At 43.4% G+C, this 21703-nt stretch overlaps 1 protein-coding gene across 11 annotated transcripts in view; it reads left to right on the top strand.

The window, feature by feature from the left end:
- The first annotated feature begins 507 nt into the window (after nucleotides 1-507).
- The window catches only part of LOC144603981 (rho GTPase-activating protein 17-like), an 81716-nt gene continuing 60520 nt past the window's right edge, over nucleotides 508-21703 (top strand). For all 11 annotated transcript variants that reach the window (XR_013548674.1, XM_078417907.1, XM_078417903.1 and 8 more), the window contains exon 1: nucleotides 508-715. Coding sequence is in view for 10 of the 11 variants with exons in the window: in XM_078417907.1 (XP_078274033.1) it covers nucleotides 663-715 (53 nt within the window). In the remaining variant the exon portion in view is untranslated. The remainder of the gene's footprint in view (nucleotides 716-21703) is intronic.

Here is a 21703-nt window from a genome sequence, read left to right as displayed (position 1 = left end):
CTACAGTGAATAATTATGAATTACCTTTTATTTTATCTCTGGTTGTATTAATCCCCAGTATATGTATTTAGTACACTTAGAAATACAGTACAACTTTAAAAATGTGCTACTTCTGGCATGAATTCAGGTCTTCTGAAGTCTAATATGTTTTTCAAGTGAGCAACAAATATTTGATGTCTAGTTTTGGAAGAACAATAAATTTGTTGAATCTGACTGGAATAGTCCAAGGAAAGACCGTAGATAAGAAGTATATTTACATAGGAAGATGTTTTAGTTTAGAGATTTAGTGTGTAAACAGAACTTTTCGCCCACCGAGTCCGTGCTGCCCAGCAATAATGTGCGGCAGTTCTATCCTACACACTAGGAACTTCCAGCTCTTTCTGTTCCGTCTATCCCCGCACCACCACCACCAACAACACGACCCCAGGGCATGTTTTACGCCTCCTGTTTCCACTCTCCGCTCCGATCCTGGAAGCGGAAGTGCGGCGCGCAGCAGTTTCCGGCGGCCGGAGTGGGTGACGGTTGAGCGCGGGGCGGGCGGAGGAGCGAGGCCGAGCGTGGAGTTGGGTCCAGGTCCCCGAGACATGGTGGGCACAGCGGCGCGCTCGTCGGGATACAGCCGCTAACTCAGCTCGCGTTCGGGGCCGCGGGCCGGAGGCACCATGAAGAAGCAGTTCAACCGAATGCGGCAGCTGGCCAACCAGACCGTGGGCAGGCGAGTGTGGCGCGACTGGGGCGCGCCGTGGCGGCGGCGCGCGGGGGGGAGGGAGGGAGGGTGGGTGGTGTGGGGCGGCGGCGAGGACGGGCGGGGGGGGGGGCAGCGCGGAGACGCCCATGTTGCCGTGGTGCCCCTCTCCTCTCCGCTGGTACGGACACGACACGGTGCGGGCTAGCAGGTCACCTCCCTCATCAAAATCTCGGACCCGGCGAGTGGGCGTGTCTGGAGAACTGGTCGCCTCCCCAGCACCCTCCTGTCCACCAACCCCCTGCCCCCTCACCATTCGCCTGCCCCCTCTCCATTCCTCTACCTCCCCCCCCCACCCCCACCATTCCGCTGTGCCCCATGACCGACCCTACTGCCCCAACACTCCTCTGCCCTCTGTGCTCGCCCCCTACTTCCCTCCTCTCCCCCTTACTGCCCTCCTTCACCTCCTGCTGCCCTCCTTCACCTCCTGTTGCCCCCCGCTTCCCGTAACTTATCATAAATGTATGTTATGGTTGTATGTAAAGCAGTGAGGTGGCGACAAATGCTTTGTTATTATCATGTCAATAGATGTTATCAATGCAAATTAAAATTGTTATTTGTTGCTCGAAGCTGTTGCCTTTGCCGTGGTGGTCCGTTTGCTATTTAAAACCTCTCCGGTGTTGATAACATGTTACTGAATGCCCATCGGTTACTTCGATTCAGGTCAGATTGGATATAGTAATGTAACATCAAGTCTATAAATTTTGGCCAAGCTTGTGTATTGTGAATATTTTTCATAATCCTTTTATGGATATTGCAATGTATGTGGGCGTTTTAATTTTAATGCTGACACATCTCAAGTGCCTGAGTCGATTGATGGACTTCCATTGATTCCTTAAGTGCTTCCTCATATTTCTCCTGTTTCCTTGCAGTAGAGAGGAGGGGCATTTGGCCCATTGAATCTATGCCCGCTCACAGATCAATTGCATTCCTCCACTTAATTCCATGTAACTTGTTCTTTCAAACACTTTCACTCCCGCGCTTGCCCAGTCCAGAATGCAGGTAGATTTCATGGTGCCTGCTTTATTGTTGTTTTCTATGGTCGTCTCTAATACTTGCAATCTCTTTGACAACGAAAGGGGAATATATAACCAATATTTTTCCCACATTTTTCATTAAAAAAAAAAGCTGTATGGGAGTTTGCAGCCTTTCATTGGCTACTGGGGTTCTGGCAATGCTGCAGTGACTGCACTTAAAGTATTGAACTGGCTGCAATGTGAAGGGGACATTCTAAAAAGGATGTAAAAGATTCAGACTTTTTAAAAGGAAAATCATTTGGAAATTAATAAGAACCAAAAATCTGCAGTGCGCGGCATGTTCTTGGTGTAAACAGTATCTGAACACAACTGCGAATTAAAGTGCAGTCAAGAGAGAGTGTCAGCTTGACAAACACTTTAACTCCCCTTCCCATACTGACCTTTCCGTCCTGGGCCTCCACTGTCAGAGTGAGGCCAAATGCAAATTGGAGGAACAGCACCTATATTTTGCTTGGGCAGCTTACAACCCAGCGGTATGAAAATTGATTTCTCTAACTTCAAGTACCCTTGCATCCACTCTCTTTCTGTCCCGCTGAGTTTCACTGTGTCACTCATTTTCACCTACCCCACAGCCAACACCGAAACATTGTGGGCTCCACCTTGATTCATTTTTTCATTCATTTGTTCCATGTACCTTTTCATATTTCTCATTTCCCTCTCCCCTGACTCAGTCTAAAGAAAGGTCATGACCCGAAGCGTTACCTAATCCTTTTCTCTAGAGATGCTGACTGACCCATTGAGTTCCACCAGCTTTTTGTGTCTATTTTCAGTGTGAACCAGCATTTGCAGTTCCTTGTATAGGAAGGAACTGCAGATGCTGGTTTACACCAAAGATAGACAAACTGCTGGAGTAACTCAGTGGGTCAGGCAGCGTCAAACGCGTTTGAGATGTCTGACGAAGAGTCTCAACCTGAAGCATTACCTCTTCCTTATCTCAAGAGACGCTGCCTGACCCACTGAGTTACTCCGGCACTGTGTCTATTTGCAATTCCTTTTTACATACCAACCTGATATAATGTGGTGAGGAAAGAGAAGTTTTAGTGTGTGGTATTACAGTGGCCGTCATCAGCGAGTTCAGAACCCACCAAAATGGAATGGAGCAAATCATCCTTGACCCTGCAAAGAAAATGCTGTTAAATTAATTTGAGATTATATTGGATCTATTTAGAAAGTTTTGTTGCACCAAACTTTGGGAGGTCGAATCTATGGAGATAATATACAGTTAATGGCATGACCCGTAACAGCATTGATGTACAGAGAGATCTTGGGGTCCATGTCCAAAGCTCCCTGAAAGTGGCAACATGAGTAAATAGAGTGTTAAAGAAGACTTATGGTATGATTGCCTTCATTGATCGGGGGGTGGGGGGATTGAGTATAAGATCAGGAAGTCATGATGCTGCTTCAAATAATTTTTAGACCGCATTTGGAATATTGCGTGTGGTTCTGCTCATGCCGTTATACAAAGGATGTCGAGGTTTGGAAAGGGGTAGAGGAGGATGCCCGAATGATGCATGGATTAAGGAGCATAAAATACAGGGAGAGGTTGGACAGACTTGGATTGGTTTCTCTGCAGGTTGTGGGAAGGCCTTCAAGTATATAAAATGATGAGGCATAGATGGGGTAGACAATCAGAACCTATTTCTCAGGATGGAAATATCAGAATACTAGAGGGCATAGCTTTAAAGATGACTAGACCAAGTGGACCCGTTGGGCCCAAACCTGGGTGTCTACCTCAACAATAAATTGGACTGGACCGAAAACACTGATGGAGCAGCAGCATCTCAGCGGCGGAAGGGAAGATACTCGACAAGCTGGCCAGGAAGGCCAGCTGTGTCCTGGGTTACCCCCTCGTCTCAGTGCAGGTGGTGGGAGAGAGGAGGGTGATGGCAAAGCTAACATCGCTGCTCGACAACGACTCCCACCCCATGCGGGACACTGTCACTGCACTGAGCAGCTCCTTCAGTGACAGACTCTTTCACCCCAAGTGCGTGAAGGAGAGATATAGGTCCTTCCTTCTCGCTGCTGTGAGACTGCACAACCAGCAATGCTCCCAGCAGACGAGTCAACAATAACAGCTAAGAACACACAGAAAACTGATGACAATTTATGTATCTTTTATTTATAATGAAGGATCTCTTGCTATCCACTTTGCTGCTGTAATACTGTAAATTTCCCCGGTGTGGGACGAATAAAGGAATATATTATTATATTATATTATTGTGCAGCACCCTTCTCCCCCCCCCCCCCTCCTCCATGTGTTGGTGGAGGCAGATGCGATAGTGGCTTTTCAGAGACTTTTGAATAAGCACATGAGTATGCAGGGATATCGATTATGTGCAGGCAGATAAGTGTTGGGCTTGGCATCATGTTCGGCACAGACATTGTGGGCCTTAGGGCCTGTGCTGCACTGTTCTGTGTTCTACAAAACTACCTGTAGGGACAGCTGGATAGCAACAGCTGCCTGTGAAGGAAGCTGAATGCATTGACGGTTGGTCTGTTCGCTGTGCTGTTTCAAACCAGTTATGCTTTAATCTCACAGTCTGACTCGTGAATTGATTCTAATTGTGGATCAGATATTGTTCTGGCTGTCATTATTTTGACTGGGGTTGTCATGATCAGTGCTAGAAAACTAGATATACATTACATAATGGCAGGTGCTCTTTCGAAAAGCAAAACTGTTAACCTTTTGGGTCTGCATCCTTTGTCAGAAATGGGAAGGAAAGAGATTCAATTTACTTTACTTTCGTCCTTTTGGATATTTCCAATTGATCTGATTGTTTGAAATAAAACTCCTGTGTTTGGTATATACTTTCAGGTGCTGTTGGAAAATATTTGGACAAAACACAAGTAGTTAAAAGACCAAAACGAAGCAGGTTATTAACCTGGAGCTCTGGCTTTGTTTCTCTCTGCACAGATGCTGCCTGGTTTACTAAGTACTTCCACCATTTTGTTTGTTGACACCAGAATTTGTTATTTGGATATAAACATAGCACAAAAAGTAAGGAAATTTGTGTTTGGTAGATTATTTCTTTGTTGTAACAATGCTTCTTGGCAATAAATCTTATACCGTTGGAAAGCCTGTTTATTTCCCTTTTAAATGGTGCCACATTTGTAAGGAACATGCATTTGTGGGATGAGCAGCAGAGCTGAGTATGTGGGTTGCGCCCATGAAAAATCTGCCAAATCTTCTCTGCCAATGCCAAACAGCTTATTCTGCCATTGACTCTTGTTCGGTGTTGTTTGGTGGATTGGATGATTGAAGTCTGAAGAAACAAGACATATTGGCAATTTAACAATTTATTCATTTAATAAACAGGAGCCTCGGTAGCGTGTGGAAGAACCATACACAGCTACAACAGCCTGGCACCTCCTCCTCATGCTGGTCACCAGCCTGGTCACAAACTGTTGTGGGATGGCATCCCATTCTTCAATCAGCATTTGTCGCAAGTCAGCCAACGTGGTTGTGTTGGTCACTCTGGCACGAACAGCACGCCCAAGCTGATCCCACAAGTGTTCAATGGGGTTGAGGTCAGGACTGCTGGCAGGCCATTCCATCCTCTCCACTCCCAAATTCTGGAGGTAGTCTCTGAGAAACCCTGCTCTGTGGGGGCGAGCATTGTCATCTTGGAGGATAGAGTTCGGTCCCAGACTGTGGAGATATGGGATTGCCACTGGTTGCAGAATCTCATCTCGATATCTCTCTGCATTGAGATTGCCTCCAATGATGACAAGCCTAGTTTTTCTAGTGAGGGAGATGCCGCCCCACACCATCACACTGCCTCCACCAAAAGATGTTACTCTATCGGTGCAGCAATCAGCATAGCGTTCTCCGCGTCTTCTCCACACTTTGACCCTATGATCCAACTGCCGTAGGCAGAATCTGGACTCATCGCTGAACATAACGTTCCTCCACATGTTCAGGTTCCAGTGCACGTGTTGCCGACACCAGCGCAAACGGGCCTGACGGTAAAGGGCAGTCATGGCAGGCCTCCTGGCAGCCCTATGAGACCGGAGATCGGCTGCGTGCAGTCTGTTCCGACTTGTCTGGGCAGAGAGCCGTCGGCCATATCGTCCTGCAAATCTGTAGAAGACAGCCTACGGTTCCTAAGTGCTGACAGGGTGAGGAAACGGTCTTCTTCGGGTGTCGTCTTCTTGGGACGCCCACTCCGCGGCCTGTCTCTGACATCCCCCGTTATATGGAACTTGGCCTTCACTTTGGAGATGGTACTAGGGCTCACTCCAAATAATGCCGCAACTTGGTTTTGCGGAACACCAGCTTGAAGTTGCCCTATCGCACGGGCCCTATCCAGATCAGTCAAACGTGGCATGCCGATTCTTGGAGCAGATACCTACTGACCACTGTAGCAGGGCCCATGCTCACAGATGCTGCCAATCAGGCACCTGAATGTCAGCACCTGGGGGTACCAGAAGCTCAAAACAAGAGTCAATAGCAACAGCAGAATAAGCTGTTTGGCATTGGCAGAGAAGATTTGGCAAATTTTTCATGGGCGCAACCCATATACTCAGCTCTGCTGCTCATCCCACAAATGCATGTTCCTTACAAATGTGGCACCATTTAAAAGGGAAATAAACAGGCTTTCCAACGGTATAAGATTTATTGCCAAGAAGCATTGTTACAACAAAGAAATAATCTACCAAACACAAATGTCCTTACTTTTTGTGCTATTGTGCTCTTGAGATTCAAGAGAGAATGAAAATATTTTATTCTTCCCAGATTCCCATCAACTCCCTCTAGATACTGCGACTGCTAACTCTGCATTGAGGGTGATTTACAACAGCCAAGTAACGTACCAGCCCACATGGCTTTGGAATGTAAGAGTAAACCAGAGCACCTGCAGTTGACCCACATAGTCATAGGAAAAATGTCAAGTCAAGTTTATTTGTCACATACACGTACAAGATGTGCAGTGAAATGAAATGTCACCCACAGTCCAGCAATAGAGCAATAAAAATAAACAATTTCACACACAATCACAACCAACACAAAAAAAAAAGAAACATCCATCACAGTGAGTCTCCTCCAGTCACCTCGTCACTGTGATGGAAGGCCAGAATGTCTTTTTTCTTCCCCTGCTGTCTTCTCCCGTGGTCAGGCTGTTGAAGTTGCCACGTTCCAGGCCGTGCCGGACGGTGAAAGGTCCGCAGTGGGCCGACCCAAGCCCTGCGATTCGGGGAAATGTCCAACACTGAGTCAGTATTGAAGCTGGGTGTTTGGAGCTGTGAGTCTTGGCCTGCGAGTTTAATGTTCATGATCAGGCATCTTTCAGAAGCAGTGGATCAAGAGAAAATTAACGGACACTTGGATAAATACTAGGATAAATTTGTTGAGGGTAATTTATATTAGTATGTTTTAGTTGATTTATCTTTGGTTTGAAATGGTGTTTGCTTTCTAAATGGAAGAATGGGAGATTAAAAGAGGTAGTGTAGTGAGTCCAAACGAGCGGTATTATTCAAATACTTTATTGTCGGTAAAACCCGTGACAAACGCAACGTACTTATGTCCCTACAGTAGTATAAAAAATTGTTTAAGTTCAGAACCCATGAACAGGGTGCACCCAGAGATGGAGGTGGCAACGGCAATAAGAAGAGGGTGTTTTGGTGGGAAAAGACATAAAGCAAAACTTATGCACAATATGGTTGATTGACTTCAATGGAAAACTTTTGCTTTTTTGGGAAATGTACAATCTTTAATTTGTAGCAGAAAACTGGTAAAAGCAATTTGACGAAATAATTAATTTCCCCATTTTTAAAAAGCTGCGGAACTGTGCAAACGAGGTAATGACAGATTTTGGGTCCCCATTACATCCTGTCCTATCTAGCATGTGCTCAAATGATGTTACCGATGGAATAATTTAAATAATTAAACAAAAGTGGATGTACATGCAACCAGAATAACCTGAACGGTTATAGGGAAATATAGCCTGAATTAAACAGATGGAATTGATTTGCTGGTAGCAGCCTGGACCTGATAGGGTGAATGGCCTCCATCTGTGTCTTAGTAAGTTAAGTTGACGGATGATTGCTGTCCTTGTTAAATGCAAGTGTATGTTGTGAAAATAGATTTATTCTAAATTATGGTTGGATAAGAATTCAGAAGATCACATTGCACAGCAGAAGTCACCCAGCCTTCCATGCTGCCATTTATGGTACTATTTGTAATGGAAAATTGAATTCTTGGATCCGAAGGAAGATTGGGGATTTTGGAGATGTTTTGCCTTGGGTCTTCCTTAAGAAGAATAGAAATTTTAGAATGTATCAAGTCTGTTAGACTCATTATACCCTAGGCTTGTTATAAATTGCTGTGATATATTTTTGTGGGCTTATGCAACTGCAGTGTCTTACAACAGACCTCTGCACATTCAACAGCAATGTACTTAGAAATGAAAGCAATTTGTGTTAAAGCTTCATATTTCTAACTAATGTTTAATGATCAAACTTTTTTTGGTGATGTCTTTTGTACTGTTATCAGGAAAATGATAGCACATAAACATGTTTTACTATAGGTTGCATTGCTCATTCATCATACCTGTTCAACGCTGTACTGGTGACATGACAATAAACTAAACTTGACTCATTCTGCTGCTTAAAGCTTCTTTGGACAAATTGCAATTTCCCCACTTTTGGGATCTCTTTTCTTAACTGCTGAAAGGAGAGGAGTATCCAGGATGGCACTGAGAACTTGTCCCAGGAATATGCAGAATGCAATATAAACAGGGTGTACCACAATACTCCAGAACTACCTGCCGTCTGTCCCATCAGGTGCTTTCAGGCAAATCGATGGAAGAGTCTGGTTCCCACAAATGCTTCATCAGAAGCTGCAGAACTGGAGCGGAAGCAAATTGACCTCAATCCCAAGGGGATACTTAACAACTTGAAAATTATAATTACTAATTATGCTGCTTGGTCTGTTTTATATTGCTTAGAAAAATATATACTACCACAAGGTTTCTTGAGCATTTGATTCAATAAATTTATATTGATGTTTCACACAAGTGGGGTCAAGATAGGTTACTCCTTTAAAGTTGACTGTACGATGTTCCATGCTCAACAATAGTACAAATATGTTGAAGCCTATGTTTTATACAGGTTCAAATATGTCACATTATGTCACATAATCCATTTATTATGGCAACATCAACTTATCATGGAGGAGACGATTTCAGCCCATTGTGCCTCTCCCAACTCTATCTGTAATCTATTCTCCTTGCATTGCCATCACCTATCCCAGATTCTGCTTCTCATCAACGCATAATGAACAATTTCCATTGGCCAAAAGACCACCTAAACCAAAACTATCGGAATGTAGGAGGAACCAGAACGCCTGCAGGAAACCCATGTGGTCCCAGACAAAGTGCAAACTCCAGACAGCACCAGAGGTCATGACTGAACTTAATGTGGTAGCTCTGCTATCTTAGTTTAGGTTAACATAGAGTTAACAGAGCAGCATAGCAACAGGCCCTTTGGCCTACAATGGTTGTGCCGAACATGGTGCCGAGTTAAACTGATCTCATCTGCCTGCATATGATCCATATCCCTCTATTCCCTGTATTTCCATGTGCCTTTTAAAAGCTTCGTAAATGCCAATATCATCCCCAGCCTTTGTTTAAATACTCCGCCATCTGCCAATAGAAACATAGAAAATAGGTGCTGGAATAGACCTTCGAGCCAGTGCCGCCATTCAATATGATCATGGCTGATCATCCAAAATCAGTATCAGGAACTGGTCTCCAAATTTGAGGAAGGATATTCTTGCTATTGAGGGCGTGCAGCGTAGGTTTACTAGGTTAATTCCCGGAATGGCGGGACTGTCATATGTTGAAAGACTGGAGCGACTAGGTTTGTATACACTGGAATTTAGAAGGATGAGAGGGGATCTTATCGAAACGTATAAGATTATTAAGGGGTTGGATATGTTAGAGGCAGGAAACATGTTCCCAATGTTGGGGGAGTCCAGAACCAGGGGCCACAGTTTAAGATTAAGGGGTAGGCCATTTAGAACAGAGATGAGGAAAAACTTTTTTAGTCAGAGAGTTGTGAATCTGTGGAATTCTCTGCCTCAGAGGGCAGTGGAGGCCAATTCTCTGAATACATTCAAGAGAGAGCTAGATAGAGCTCTTAAGGATAGCGGAGTCAGGGGGTATGGGGAGAAAGCAGGAACGGGGTACTGATTGAGAATGATCAGCCATGATCACATTGAATGGCGGTGCTGGCTCGGAGGGCCGAATGGCCTACTCCTGCACCTATTGTCTATTGTATCCTGTTCCTGCTTTTTCCCCATATCCCTTGATTCCTTTAACCCCAAGAGCTAAATCTAACTCTCTCTTGAAAACATCCAGTAAATTGGCCTCCACTGCCTTCTGTGGCAGAGAATTCCACAGATTCACAGCTCTCTGGGTGATTTTTTTTTCTCCCTCATCTCAGTCCTAAATGGCCAACCCCTAATTCTTAAACTGTGAGCCCTGGTTCTGGACTCCCCCCAACATTGGGAACATTTTTCCTGCATCTAGCCTGTCCAATCCTTTAAGAATTTTATCTGTTTCTATAAGATCCCATCTCATCCTTCTAAATTCCGGTGAATACAAGCCCAGTCGACCCATTCTTTCATCATATGTCAGTCCCGCCATCCCAGGAATTAACCTGATCTATGTGACTTCAGACAACCTAGTGGTAATAAGTGTTGAGCATGTTGCTCAACATTATATGACAGGTCACCTGACTGCCTGAAGCATTGGAATTGATTTGACGACCGAATACAGGAAAATTTATGAAAGTCATATCAGAGTTTGAGAGAGACCGGTTATGTGGCTTGAATTGATAAATCGCATGTTCATTTCCAAATCATTGATGTCACGAGAAATATATTGCTGATTCCACCTTATGATTAAACACAACATTACTGGTAGTTGAAGATGCTGGAGTAACTCAGCGGGACAAGCAGCATGTCTGGAGAAATACTCCAGCATTTAACTTCGATTTAAACCAGCATTTGCAGTTCTTTCCTACACATTACTGGTAGTTGATCTTTTTGAGACCAGGAATAGCATGATGTTATCACAAATATATGTTTTAAACTATGTAGAATAAAAGTAACAATCTCAAAAAAAGTAAGTAAGAGTGTAACACCCTCATAATGGAAAGAAAAAGGGCAGTCATTATCAGAATGAGAAATAGCTTGGTGTTGCTCAACTAAAGTGTAGGCAGTTAGCCAAATTAAAGCTATGTGTGACGCATTTTATTTAAAAAAGCTGCAGTAAATTTTTCAGCAGGAATTTTGCATTAGGATTTCTAAATATCTACATGTAAAATGTGAATCTCTGTGTTTAAAGTAATTTCCAAATGTCAGGTAATAATTAGAATTTTCTACAAATCAGAACACGCATTGTGCAATGTGCTTCTCACAGACACTGCTTCCACTTGCCCAGACTGCTTCCTGTTCACATTTCTCTCACATGAACTAACCAAATTTCTGTGTGGCAAATGGTAATATTTAAAGGGAACTGAAACTTAAACTGATTATATTAGGTGTGATGGGGATGGCAGGCCAATATCCAGAAGTTTGTGTCGACTGGGATCTTCTCCAGCAACCACATCGGCAGCAAGTACTGCATCTTACGTTGTTGAGCTGGTCTCTGAACATCAGGCAGGAGGAAAATTTTGTTCTAGTAGGCATTTAAACCTACAGATATGTATTACATTTGACCCACAAGTAGGCAGAAGGGTTAAAGACCAGAGTGAAAGGGGCAGGAATCTAGGAATCAACAAGTGTAATATTAGGAATGAAGTTTTGCTTGTATGTTCTTGAGCTAGGAAGAGACCAAATTAAAATGCATAATCTTAAGAGTAATAATGTCAAGATTGTCATTTGAGGCTTGCACAAATTGTACCAGGAACTGAACAATGAAAGAATCACAGTCTGTGTTTGTCAAGAAAATAATCGGCATGCCAGATTCTCTATCATTTATACAAATGTAAATCGTTTAGAAATAAAGGATTGGATCATTCAATTTACAGATATATTCACAAATGACTAGAAGACTTTCACAATACACACAGTGCTAGTTTAATTTATTAGATTTCTCTTCTGGTTGAAACTGGAAAAACTACTTTTAAATTTAAGGTACATAAAAAGCATCACAGGCACTTAGATGCAGCCAACACACTAAAACATGAATTGTACCAGACAGTGAAAATAAACTTTAAAACACAACATTAGTACAGGTCCACCCACGATTTTCCAGCACCCTTGATTCCAGAGCCTTTTTGGATTATTCGTTTTGCCAGACCAACAGAGATGACTCCGAGCGGAGTCCAGTGGTACTGGAATAGGCCGCCAAGAGGCCAAGAAACCGGCGCACAAAGTCAGCCTCGAAAGTCAGTCATGTGAACGGATCTGCCGGCTCTCCACAACTACCCTTTGACTTCTTCCTCAAAGCCTTGGATTCTATTGGATCTCATCTTCCAAACTAGCCAAATATGTTGGACCTTGTCAAAGGTCATATAATCAACATCTACAGCCCTACTTTCATCAATCCTCTTGGTGAACTCTTCAAAGAACTCTGATCAGATTCATGAGACATGATTTCCCATGCACAAAGCCATGCTGACTATCCCTGATAAGTCGGAGACGCAAGGAACTGCAGATGCTGGTTTACAAAAAACGACGCGAGGTGCTTCATTTCCTTAGTCTACATCATCTTTTCCTCATAAAATGGATGAGAAATATTCATTTAATATTTCTCAGATCTTTTGTGGCTCTACACAAAGATATCCGTGCTGATCTTTAGGACGACCAATTCTCTCCCCAGCCACTCTTTTAGTCTTAATATATCTGTAGATTCCCTTAACAAGCCAAATCTCCTGAAACTTCAATGAAAGTATAGGCACTGGTGCACCTTCTTGGTGATGACATCTACGCGTTGGGCCCAGGGCAGGTCATCTGAGACATTATTGCCCAAGAATTGGAAGCTGCTAATTTGAAATCTGGCACTGGGAACAGGTAGGCCCTCTAACACACATAAGCGCATCCCAACACCTCCCTCTCAATTGTATAATTTACACTTTTCCGAGCAAGTGTTTGGAATCCTTTTTTTCCAATAACCTGACTTGAACAAAGCAAATTTCTTTCTGACCCTGCACCAGGGGCCTCAAACATTTCCATTGTGTTTTGGAATTAGCAGCCATGGGCCTTTTGAACAAAATGTTCAATGGCCTCTGCACACTCATAAATATTTTGAGCTTGTACTGTTATAGAACTATTGAAAACTTACTTTTTCCAAGTGTATGCATTCCAAACTCATCTTTATTCCTTTTCATTCATTATTGAAGACCTGTAAAAAATGATTAGAGTTTAATTCAAGTACAGCAGGTCAGCCCGCACGACGACAACAACATTTCCGTTGTCGGAGGGTTTGATGATAATATCGAGATAGTTGCAAATGGCTGGACGATCAGAGGGAGTGATGTTAGAGTAGGTAAGGGTAATCGGAAAGTTAAATCTGCTGAGTTACTCCAGTATTTTGTGTCTTGCTCCAGAATACTTCCCGGAAACAAGGTTGCCATCTCAGGTCATAAACTGTTCCAGTCAATGCACACAGCACTTTCAAAATAATAATATAATAATAATAAACATTTATTTTATATAGCGATTTTCCAAGTGCTCAAATACGCTTTACAAAAACAGTCATGACATAAAAACAAACAGACGAACTATCCTGACAGAGAAGCGGCGAACAAATAGCGCCAGCGTCCTCTCACGTCAGGGTCCGGCAGTAGACAATAAAAACACAAGACACACAATTAAAATTTTAACACAAACAGCCATCACAGTGATTGCTCCAGGCACACCCTCACTGTGATGGAAGGCAAAGAAAAGTCTTATCTCCTCCTCATCCTTCTCCCGTGGTGTCACGAGGCGATCGAGGCTCCCGACTTTTGAAGCACCCACCGGGCGATGGAAAGTCCCAGGGCCGAGCCGAGCAGGCCGATGAAGGTCCTGAGCCCCCACCGGGCGATGGAAAGTGCCGCGGCCAGGCCACGCAGGGCGATGAAGGCCCTGCGAGCGGGTCGATCAAACCTCGCGCTCCGGGGCGATCGAAGCTGCTACGCCTGGAGCTCCCGAAAGCCAGTCGCCAGCCAGGGACCTGCGAACTCCCGATGTTGCGGTCTGCAGGGCCCACGGCCGAAGCCTCCGAGATGGTAAGTCCAGGCCCTGCGACCGGAGTCTTCAAGGTCGATCCCAGCTGGAGGCCGCCGACTCCATGGTGTTAGGCCGTAGCGCGAACGGAGATACGACACGGTAAAGGTCGCATCTCCGTTGAGGAGGAGAGTAGAAAAGGTTTCCCCCACCCCCCCCCCCCCCCCCCCCCCCCCCCCACCACCCCCCACATATACAGAGCTAAAAATAAATCAAAACATACATTTAAACGATAACAAAAGACAAAAACAAAAGACAGAGAGACTGCCGGTGAGCCGCAGCTGCAGAACGCAGCCACGCCCCCTCAAAACAACTGCTAATGTGACTGGAACAGCGCTACCAACTGCAAGGGCATTTTGTAAAATGCTGTTGTGCAGAATGGCACCTCAATTACTGAGAGTTTTATTTGGAATCTTGCCATTGTGGCACCATAACAAATATAGTGTAATTTTGAAATAAATACAAAAATTGCTAGCATTATGAAGCTACTTAGTGCCTGAAATATTATTAATGGCATGCATATTTTGAGCAAGTAGAACTATTATCGTGCCTATGCATGATGACAAATCATTCCCCAGTGTCTTTGAGCCATTGTTAAATCGTATTACTTAAATTTTGTTATGTTGCCATAACAAATGCTGGGAATAGTTGAAGCAGGAAGTACACAATGGCAACAAGTCGAACAATGCATTCTGAATTTTGAAATGCTGAGAACAGACTGTAATTCCCATCTTGGTTTATGCCTTTGACGCACCGTGCCAAATGTTATCATGCCAGAAAATTGAATTATAATCTGGTTTAAAATCCATCCTTGTGAAGTACATTTTAGTTTAGTTCAGAGATACAGCACGGAAACGCCCTTCGGCCCACCAAGTCTGCACCAACCAGTGATTTCCGCACACTAACACTATCGCACACACACTGGGGACAATTTACATTTATACCAAACCAATTAACCTACAAACCTGTACTTTTTGAGTGTGGGAGGAGACCAAAGATCTCGGAGAAAACCCACGCAGGTCATGAGGAGAACGTACAAACTCTGTACAAGTACCCGTAGTCTAGATCGAATCGTATTTCTGGTGTTGTAAGGCAGCAACTCTACCTCTGCGCCATTGTTGTGCCGTGGTGGGTTAAAGTATGTGCAATGCATAATTAAGCACACAGACAGAACTCTGCTGACTGATTACTGTCTTTGTTTCTAGCTGTGAAAGATGACAGAAATTGAGTAGGCTAGGATTCTGTGCTCTAGTTAAGAAGAATGAGTTTTTATCTCATTTAGGCATGAAATGTGTCATGGTAAAACTTCCCACATTTACCTGTGAACAGGGTAGATTTGGGGAGAATGCTTCTCCTGTAAAGAGTCTTGGACCAGGGCCACAATCTCAAAGTAAGAGGTAGGCTTTTTAGAACAGAAATTAGAAATTTCTTCTTGGCGGACAGTGAATCTTTAGAATTCTCTCTCCAAAAGGGCCGTGGCAAATCTGGCATTGATAGCATTCAAGGCAGGAATCAATAGATTTTGTCACTGTTATAGTGTCATAATGTCATACAGCACAGAAACGAGCATTTCAATCCACCATGTCCATATGCTTGTATTATATGTAATTTTATATACCTCTCCTGGTCGCCCCTTGTTTCCCACTTCTCAAGGGAAAACAAACTTTGCCTGTCCTATCTCTCCTCATAATTGAAATGTTCCAATCCAGACCATGTTCGCATCAAAATAAACAGAGTGAAATAAACTGCATCAGGCAGCATCTGTGGAAGCACTGGGCAAAGGATAGGGAGAAGACAGGAGAATGGGTTGAGAGAGAAAGTTAGATCATCCATGTATCAGATATGGAGGAGGAGTGAAATGTCGAGCTGGAGGAAAGGATGTGGGAGGAGGATGGCAGGAGGAGGGGAAAGAAAGGGAATAAAGAAAAAATGGGGTACTTGGGGATGGGAGAAGAACATGAAAAGAGTGCAGGGAAAGAGAAATGTGTAAGGAATATATTACTTGAAATTCAATCTTCATACTGTTGGGGTGTAGCCTAATGAGGTGTGTTCTTCAATTGCATGTGACCTCACTGTGGCAATGGAGGAGGCCAAGGATCAAAAGGTTATATGGGAGTGGGAAGGCAGTTAAAATGGTTAGCAACCAGGAACTCCAGGAGGCTACATCGGGATCACTGAATATAGAGATGACGTTGAAGTGCATGTGAATCTCTGCCTCACCTGGAAGGGCAGCTAGGGTTCCTGGATGGAAGTGAGAGAGGAGGTTTTACATTTTCTACGGTTGCTGGGGAAAGTATCGAGGGAGGGGGCGAATTGGGTGGAAGGGATGAATGAACTAAGGAGTTGTGGGGAAAGTGGTCTCCATTATTTAAGATTACCATTTGCTCAAGATTCCAGCATCTGCAAGTCTCTTGTGTCTCCAAGTCAAGTCAAATTTATTGTCCTATGTTCCATTCATCCCATCTGTTGCCTTTATCACCATATTCACTGTAATATCATTTTGGGATATTTAAGGGCTTCCCCCCAAGGTTCCTCTTTACTGCAACACTCTGCAGGGGTCTGACATTTATATATAAGCCCCATCCTTATTTAACCTTCCAAAATCCACTACAATATGTTAGTTGAGATTTAATTCCATTTGCTGTTGCCCAGCTTACCAACTAATCTCGATCTGGCCATACCCGGACACAGCATTCTTAACTATCTACAGTACTGTTAATTTTCTGGTAATTAGAGGAATCAAAAATTTGGGATAATACAAAACATGTATGTGATTTTTGAGGCATGGAAAGTAAAACCTATAGTGAGCCAACGATGCAATTTTCCATGAGTGCTTGCAATAATTCCAATATCATTCAGTGTTAGAATTGGTAAACACACCAATCACTAATATTTATTCACAAAATGCTGGAGTAACTCAGCAGGTCAGGCAGCATCTCGGGAGAGAAGGAATGGGTGACGTTTCGGGTCGAGACCCTTCTTCAGACTGATGTCGGGGGTGGGACAAAGGAAGGATATAGGTGGAGACAGGAAGATAGAGGGAGATCTGGGAAGGAGGAGGGGAAGGGAGGGACAGAGGAGCTATCTGAAGTTGGAGAAGTCAACGTTCATACCACCGGGCCGCAAACTGCCCAGGCGAAATATGAGGTGCTGCTCCTCCAATTTCCGGCGGGCCTCACTATGGCACTGGAGGAGGCCCATGACAGAGAGGTCAGACTGGGAATGGGAGGGGGAGTTGAATTGCTGGGCCACCGGGAGATCAGTGGCGTTAATGCGGACCGAGCGCAGGTGTTCAGCGAAGCGATCGCCGAGCCTGCGCTTGGTTTCGCCGATATAGATGAGTTGACATCTAGAGCAGCGGATGCAATAGATGAGGTTGGAGGAGGTGCAGGTGAACCTCTGTCTCACCTGGAAAGAATGTTTGGGTCCTTTGATGGAGTTGAGGGGGGAGGTAAAGGGACAGGTGTTGCATCTCGTGCGGTTGCAAGGGAAAGTGCCCGGGGTTAGGGTGGTTTGGGTAGGAAGGGACGAGTGGACCAGGGAGTTGCGGAGGGAACGGTCTCTGCGGAATGCAGAGAGGGGAGGGGATGGGAGATATGGCCAGTGGTGGGGTCCTGTTGTAGGTGACGGAAATGTTGGTGGATGATATGTTGGATCCGCTGGCTGGTGGGGTGGAAGGTGAGAACGAGGGGGATCCTGTCCTTGTTGCGAGTGGGGGGATGGGGAGCAAGAGCGGAGCTGCGGGATGTAGAAGAGACCCTAGTGAGAGCCTCATCTATAATTGTACCAGCATCTGCAGTTATTTTCTTATACCAATCACTAATATTGCAGCTTTTGTAAAAAATGAATAAGATTAATTATTTTTTAATTTCCTGGTTATTTATTTCGCATTTGTTGCAACATTAAGAAAAAAATAAAAGTTGTTTATTTTTGCAAAGGGGCAATACTTTTTCCTAATTAACTTTAATCAGCATATTAACAGCCAATTATGATACTATATTTCCTCCAAACAAGATTAGTTTGGACTCTGACATTTCTCTGCAAGAGTCTTGCTTGGTTCATCAGGGCATTTTATTTGTTTCAATATGGACATTACTGGCGAGAGGAGCAACCTTTGAACTACCTTTGAACTGAAGAATTAAGAGTCACTACATTGCACAGAAAGTGTAATACATCAGTGAACGAGATTTAAAAAAATTGATGGCCTGAAAGATTCATCTCAACGTCGATAGACTATATTGAAAACACTCCAGTCGTGAGAGTCCACATACTTGGCAGAGTTTAACTGTCCTTTGCTCAGTTTTGAAAAACATTCACTTTCAATTGTAGATTGTGAGGAAAAAGTGTTCTGGAATTTTCTCCTTCTTCACCTGTACATAGACAACATTGAAGCATTTCCCTTATAACCATCCTTGGCAGATCACAGCTAATAAACACCCTAAATGTTCCAAAGCTTGTTCTGTTGCTCAACTGTTGAAATAAAATCATGAAGTTGACTGGTATCTTGCAGTGGAGCAATTTATTATTGTTGGTTTTATTGCAATCCGTGGCCAGAAGCCAGGATTCTATACTCGAATAACCATGGAAGTGAATCCTGAAATACAGTTAAAACCTTTTGGAGGTGAGCGAAGAAAAACACAATTTGATGTTTTGAGATCTATTTTAAAGTAACTGAACTCAATGTAACTAAAGGAGACACCGACGATTGCAGGTGTTGAAATTTTGAGCAGAACAAAGTGCTGGAGGAAAACGGGTCAGGCACAATCTGGATAGGGAATAGACAGGTGGTGTTATGGGGTGGGACTCCTCCTCGGACTGATTAGAGTAGAGTCGAGAAACCTGAAAAAGAGATGGGGGTGGAACAAACCCTAGACAGTGATAGGTGGATACAGGTGAAGGGGGCTTTGATTGGCAAATGAGCGGAGAAAGTGAAATAGGCGAGTGGTGAAAGGGAGACAAAAGTGTAAGAACTTTGGGTAAAAATCAATAGAAGAGATTGTTTTGTCAATTGACATAGGATAATCTGAGAGACAATAACCTGCAACCTTTGCAAACGATGGTGTTTGTTTGATAACTGCATGTAGTTTAGAACAGATTATTTTGTGGCCTGGTTCTCGTTTGTATTAATAGACTCTGACGAACAGTCTGTACCATAATGTTGGACAGAAGCTTGCTCCCATCTCCGTTTTGACTACATTTAAACAAAGATATTGTTACTTCTCTGTGGTATTTTTTCAAGTTCTGAACATTGAAAAACATGAAGTAATTTGCACTGAATTATGAATTGACTAAGTACAAACTTTTTCACCATCTGTACCCTTTCCGAGCTGGAGCCCTTGGGTTGGGGATGTCTGGTATGCTGAGACTTGCTTTAAACAGGTAAGCAATCCATGTTGTCAGTAGAATTATAATGCAATATTACATCCCAGTTAAGCCAGCTGGATTAATTGTGCAGCACATATTTGGTGTGCCTATTCAGGAATGATTGAATTTTGTTGCACGTGGCTTTCTCTAACTGAGCAGTGAAGCCATTAATTTCACCTATTGTTAAAAGGGAATTTGGACAGGCTAGGGCTTTTTTTCTTGGCGTACAGGAGGCTGACAGGTCTCCTAATAGAGTTTTATAACATCATGAGGATCATAGATAAGGTGAAAGGTCATAATCTTTTCTCCAGGGTTAGAGTCTAAAACTAGAGGGCATAGGTTTATGGTGGAAAAATAAAAGACATATATGGAACGAGCTGCCAGAGGAAGGGTAGAGGTGGATACAATAACATTATTTAAATATCTTACATTCTATCAGATACATTGGCAGGAAAGGCTCAGAGAAATGTGGGCCAAACATAGACAAATGGGACTAATTCAGATTTACATCTTGATCGGCATGTATGAGTTGGGCCAAAGGAGCTGTTATCATGCTGTATGGTTCTATGATTCTCTATGGCTCCCCACCATGGAATTTGCCATTAGCTCCACTTCTGATTCTACATTGAAGGTTTGTTTATCACCCATTTAGATCCTTGCCGTTATAGTCTCCTAGTGTATTTCATTATGTGTCGGACCGTGTCCTCCCTTACTTTTAGATGGAAGGGGACCAGATCACTCTAGAAAGATAAGATCACTAACTCGGCCTGATCTTGAGGCAACACAATAATGAAGCAAGTAGAGCTGCTGCCTCAGTGGTCACAGGTTCAATCTTGACCACCGGAAGATGTGCATGTTAATTAGCTTCTATAAATTACACCTAGTGTGTTGGTGAGAGGAGAGCGATTTATTGGATTACTTTTGAGAGCTGGCAGAGACATGGAAAAGGGTTGCTCTACTGAAGTATGGCAGTATGAAACACTAAGGTTAAGACCACTGCTTAAGGTCACCCATTGTGAAAGACCGTATCATGAGCTACGGTTGTTGCATCTCCTACGGGAAGGAAAATGTTTTGATGGATTAGAAGACTCTGCCTGATTGTGATGGAATTAAATAAATGCTGCAATATTAGAAATCTGAAGTCAAGCAGAAAATGTTGGAAGCGTTGAGCAGTCAGGCAGCATCTTTGGAGAGTGAAACAAAGTTAAAAATGCAGCTGAAATGTTAAAGTTCTGACCTTGTAACAAACAGACAACCACACAAATCGATTTAAAGCACAAAAAGCTTTCCTACTTTCGCCAAGGTGGGAAGTGGAAGAACGGCAGCAAGTATATCGCAATAGTTGGCAGATCTGAGCACCCACTCAGGAATTAGCAAGATACAGCTTATTTTATTATGGAGATGACAATGCAGAGTCCACGAACAGATGTTTTTACCATATATGGAATAGTCCTGTTCCAAGTTAGCTGCCTGAGCTAAACTTTTGCAGCACAACTTCCAGTGTTCAAGGTACATAATAGAGGCAATTAGCACATTTGTGTAAATGGACATGAAGGCAGTTTCGGCCATTATCACAGCTTGCAACTAGCCACATCTCCTGTAGTCAGGTATCTTTGCAAATAAGTTAGCTGTCTGGGCTTGCCTTTTGCAGTACACATTCTTTTAGCCACATTTTCTTTAGTCAAGCATCCCATCAACCTCTGCAAAAGGCAAGGCTAGGTAGCCACTTTATCAGAAACACCCCGGGAAAGAGGAAAAACAGATTAGTTTCCAATTGCAGCTAGGCTGAGGTGAGAATAAAGAGGACAAAGAGACTATCTTTGATCAGGTGGCTGTAATGATTGGCGTTTGATGAAGTTATCGGGCAGTACGTTAATGAAAGCATTTAGAATGAGTACAAACAAAGGAAAATAAAGGCTGCAAAATGCAGCGTGTAGAAAATGCCCTGCATGCCAGGCTGTGCATTTCCAGTTCCTTGTTTCTAGTTTCTGCGAGTCAGGTTTTGCTGTGATAACCCTTTTGTGAAGCATGTTACCCATGTAAAAGGTACTATATAAATCTTAGTTGTTTTGTGCTCCTTAACAACAACTATTATCATACTTGGTAAGAATGCTGGGCATCTGAATTGTGAACTATTTCGTTCTAAGATCTGATTATGGAGCATGACCAAAGAAAATATGACACTAAACCAAAAGGTTAACAGGCAAGCGCCTCTTGCAGTTGAGAAGACAGATGTTGCATTGGCCTTTAATGGCCTTTAATGCAAGAGGGTTGGAGTTTAGAAAGAAGATTTTGTTACCGTTGTACAGGGTGATAGAGAGTTAACGTTTGGAATACCAAGCA

Source organism: Rhinoraja longicauda, chromosome 21 (assembly GCF_053455715.1).
Source record: "Rhinoraja longicauda isolate Sanriku21f chromosome 21, sRhiLon1.1, whole genome shotgun sequence".
NCBI lineage: Eukaryota > Metazoa > Chordata > Chondrichthyes > Rajiformes > Arhynchobatidae > Rhinoraja > Rhinoraja longicauda.
The sequence above is the reverse complement of the archived record's forward strand: the minus strand, read 5'-3'. Positions and strand labels throughout refer to the sequence as shown.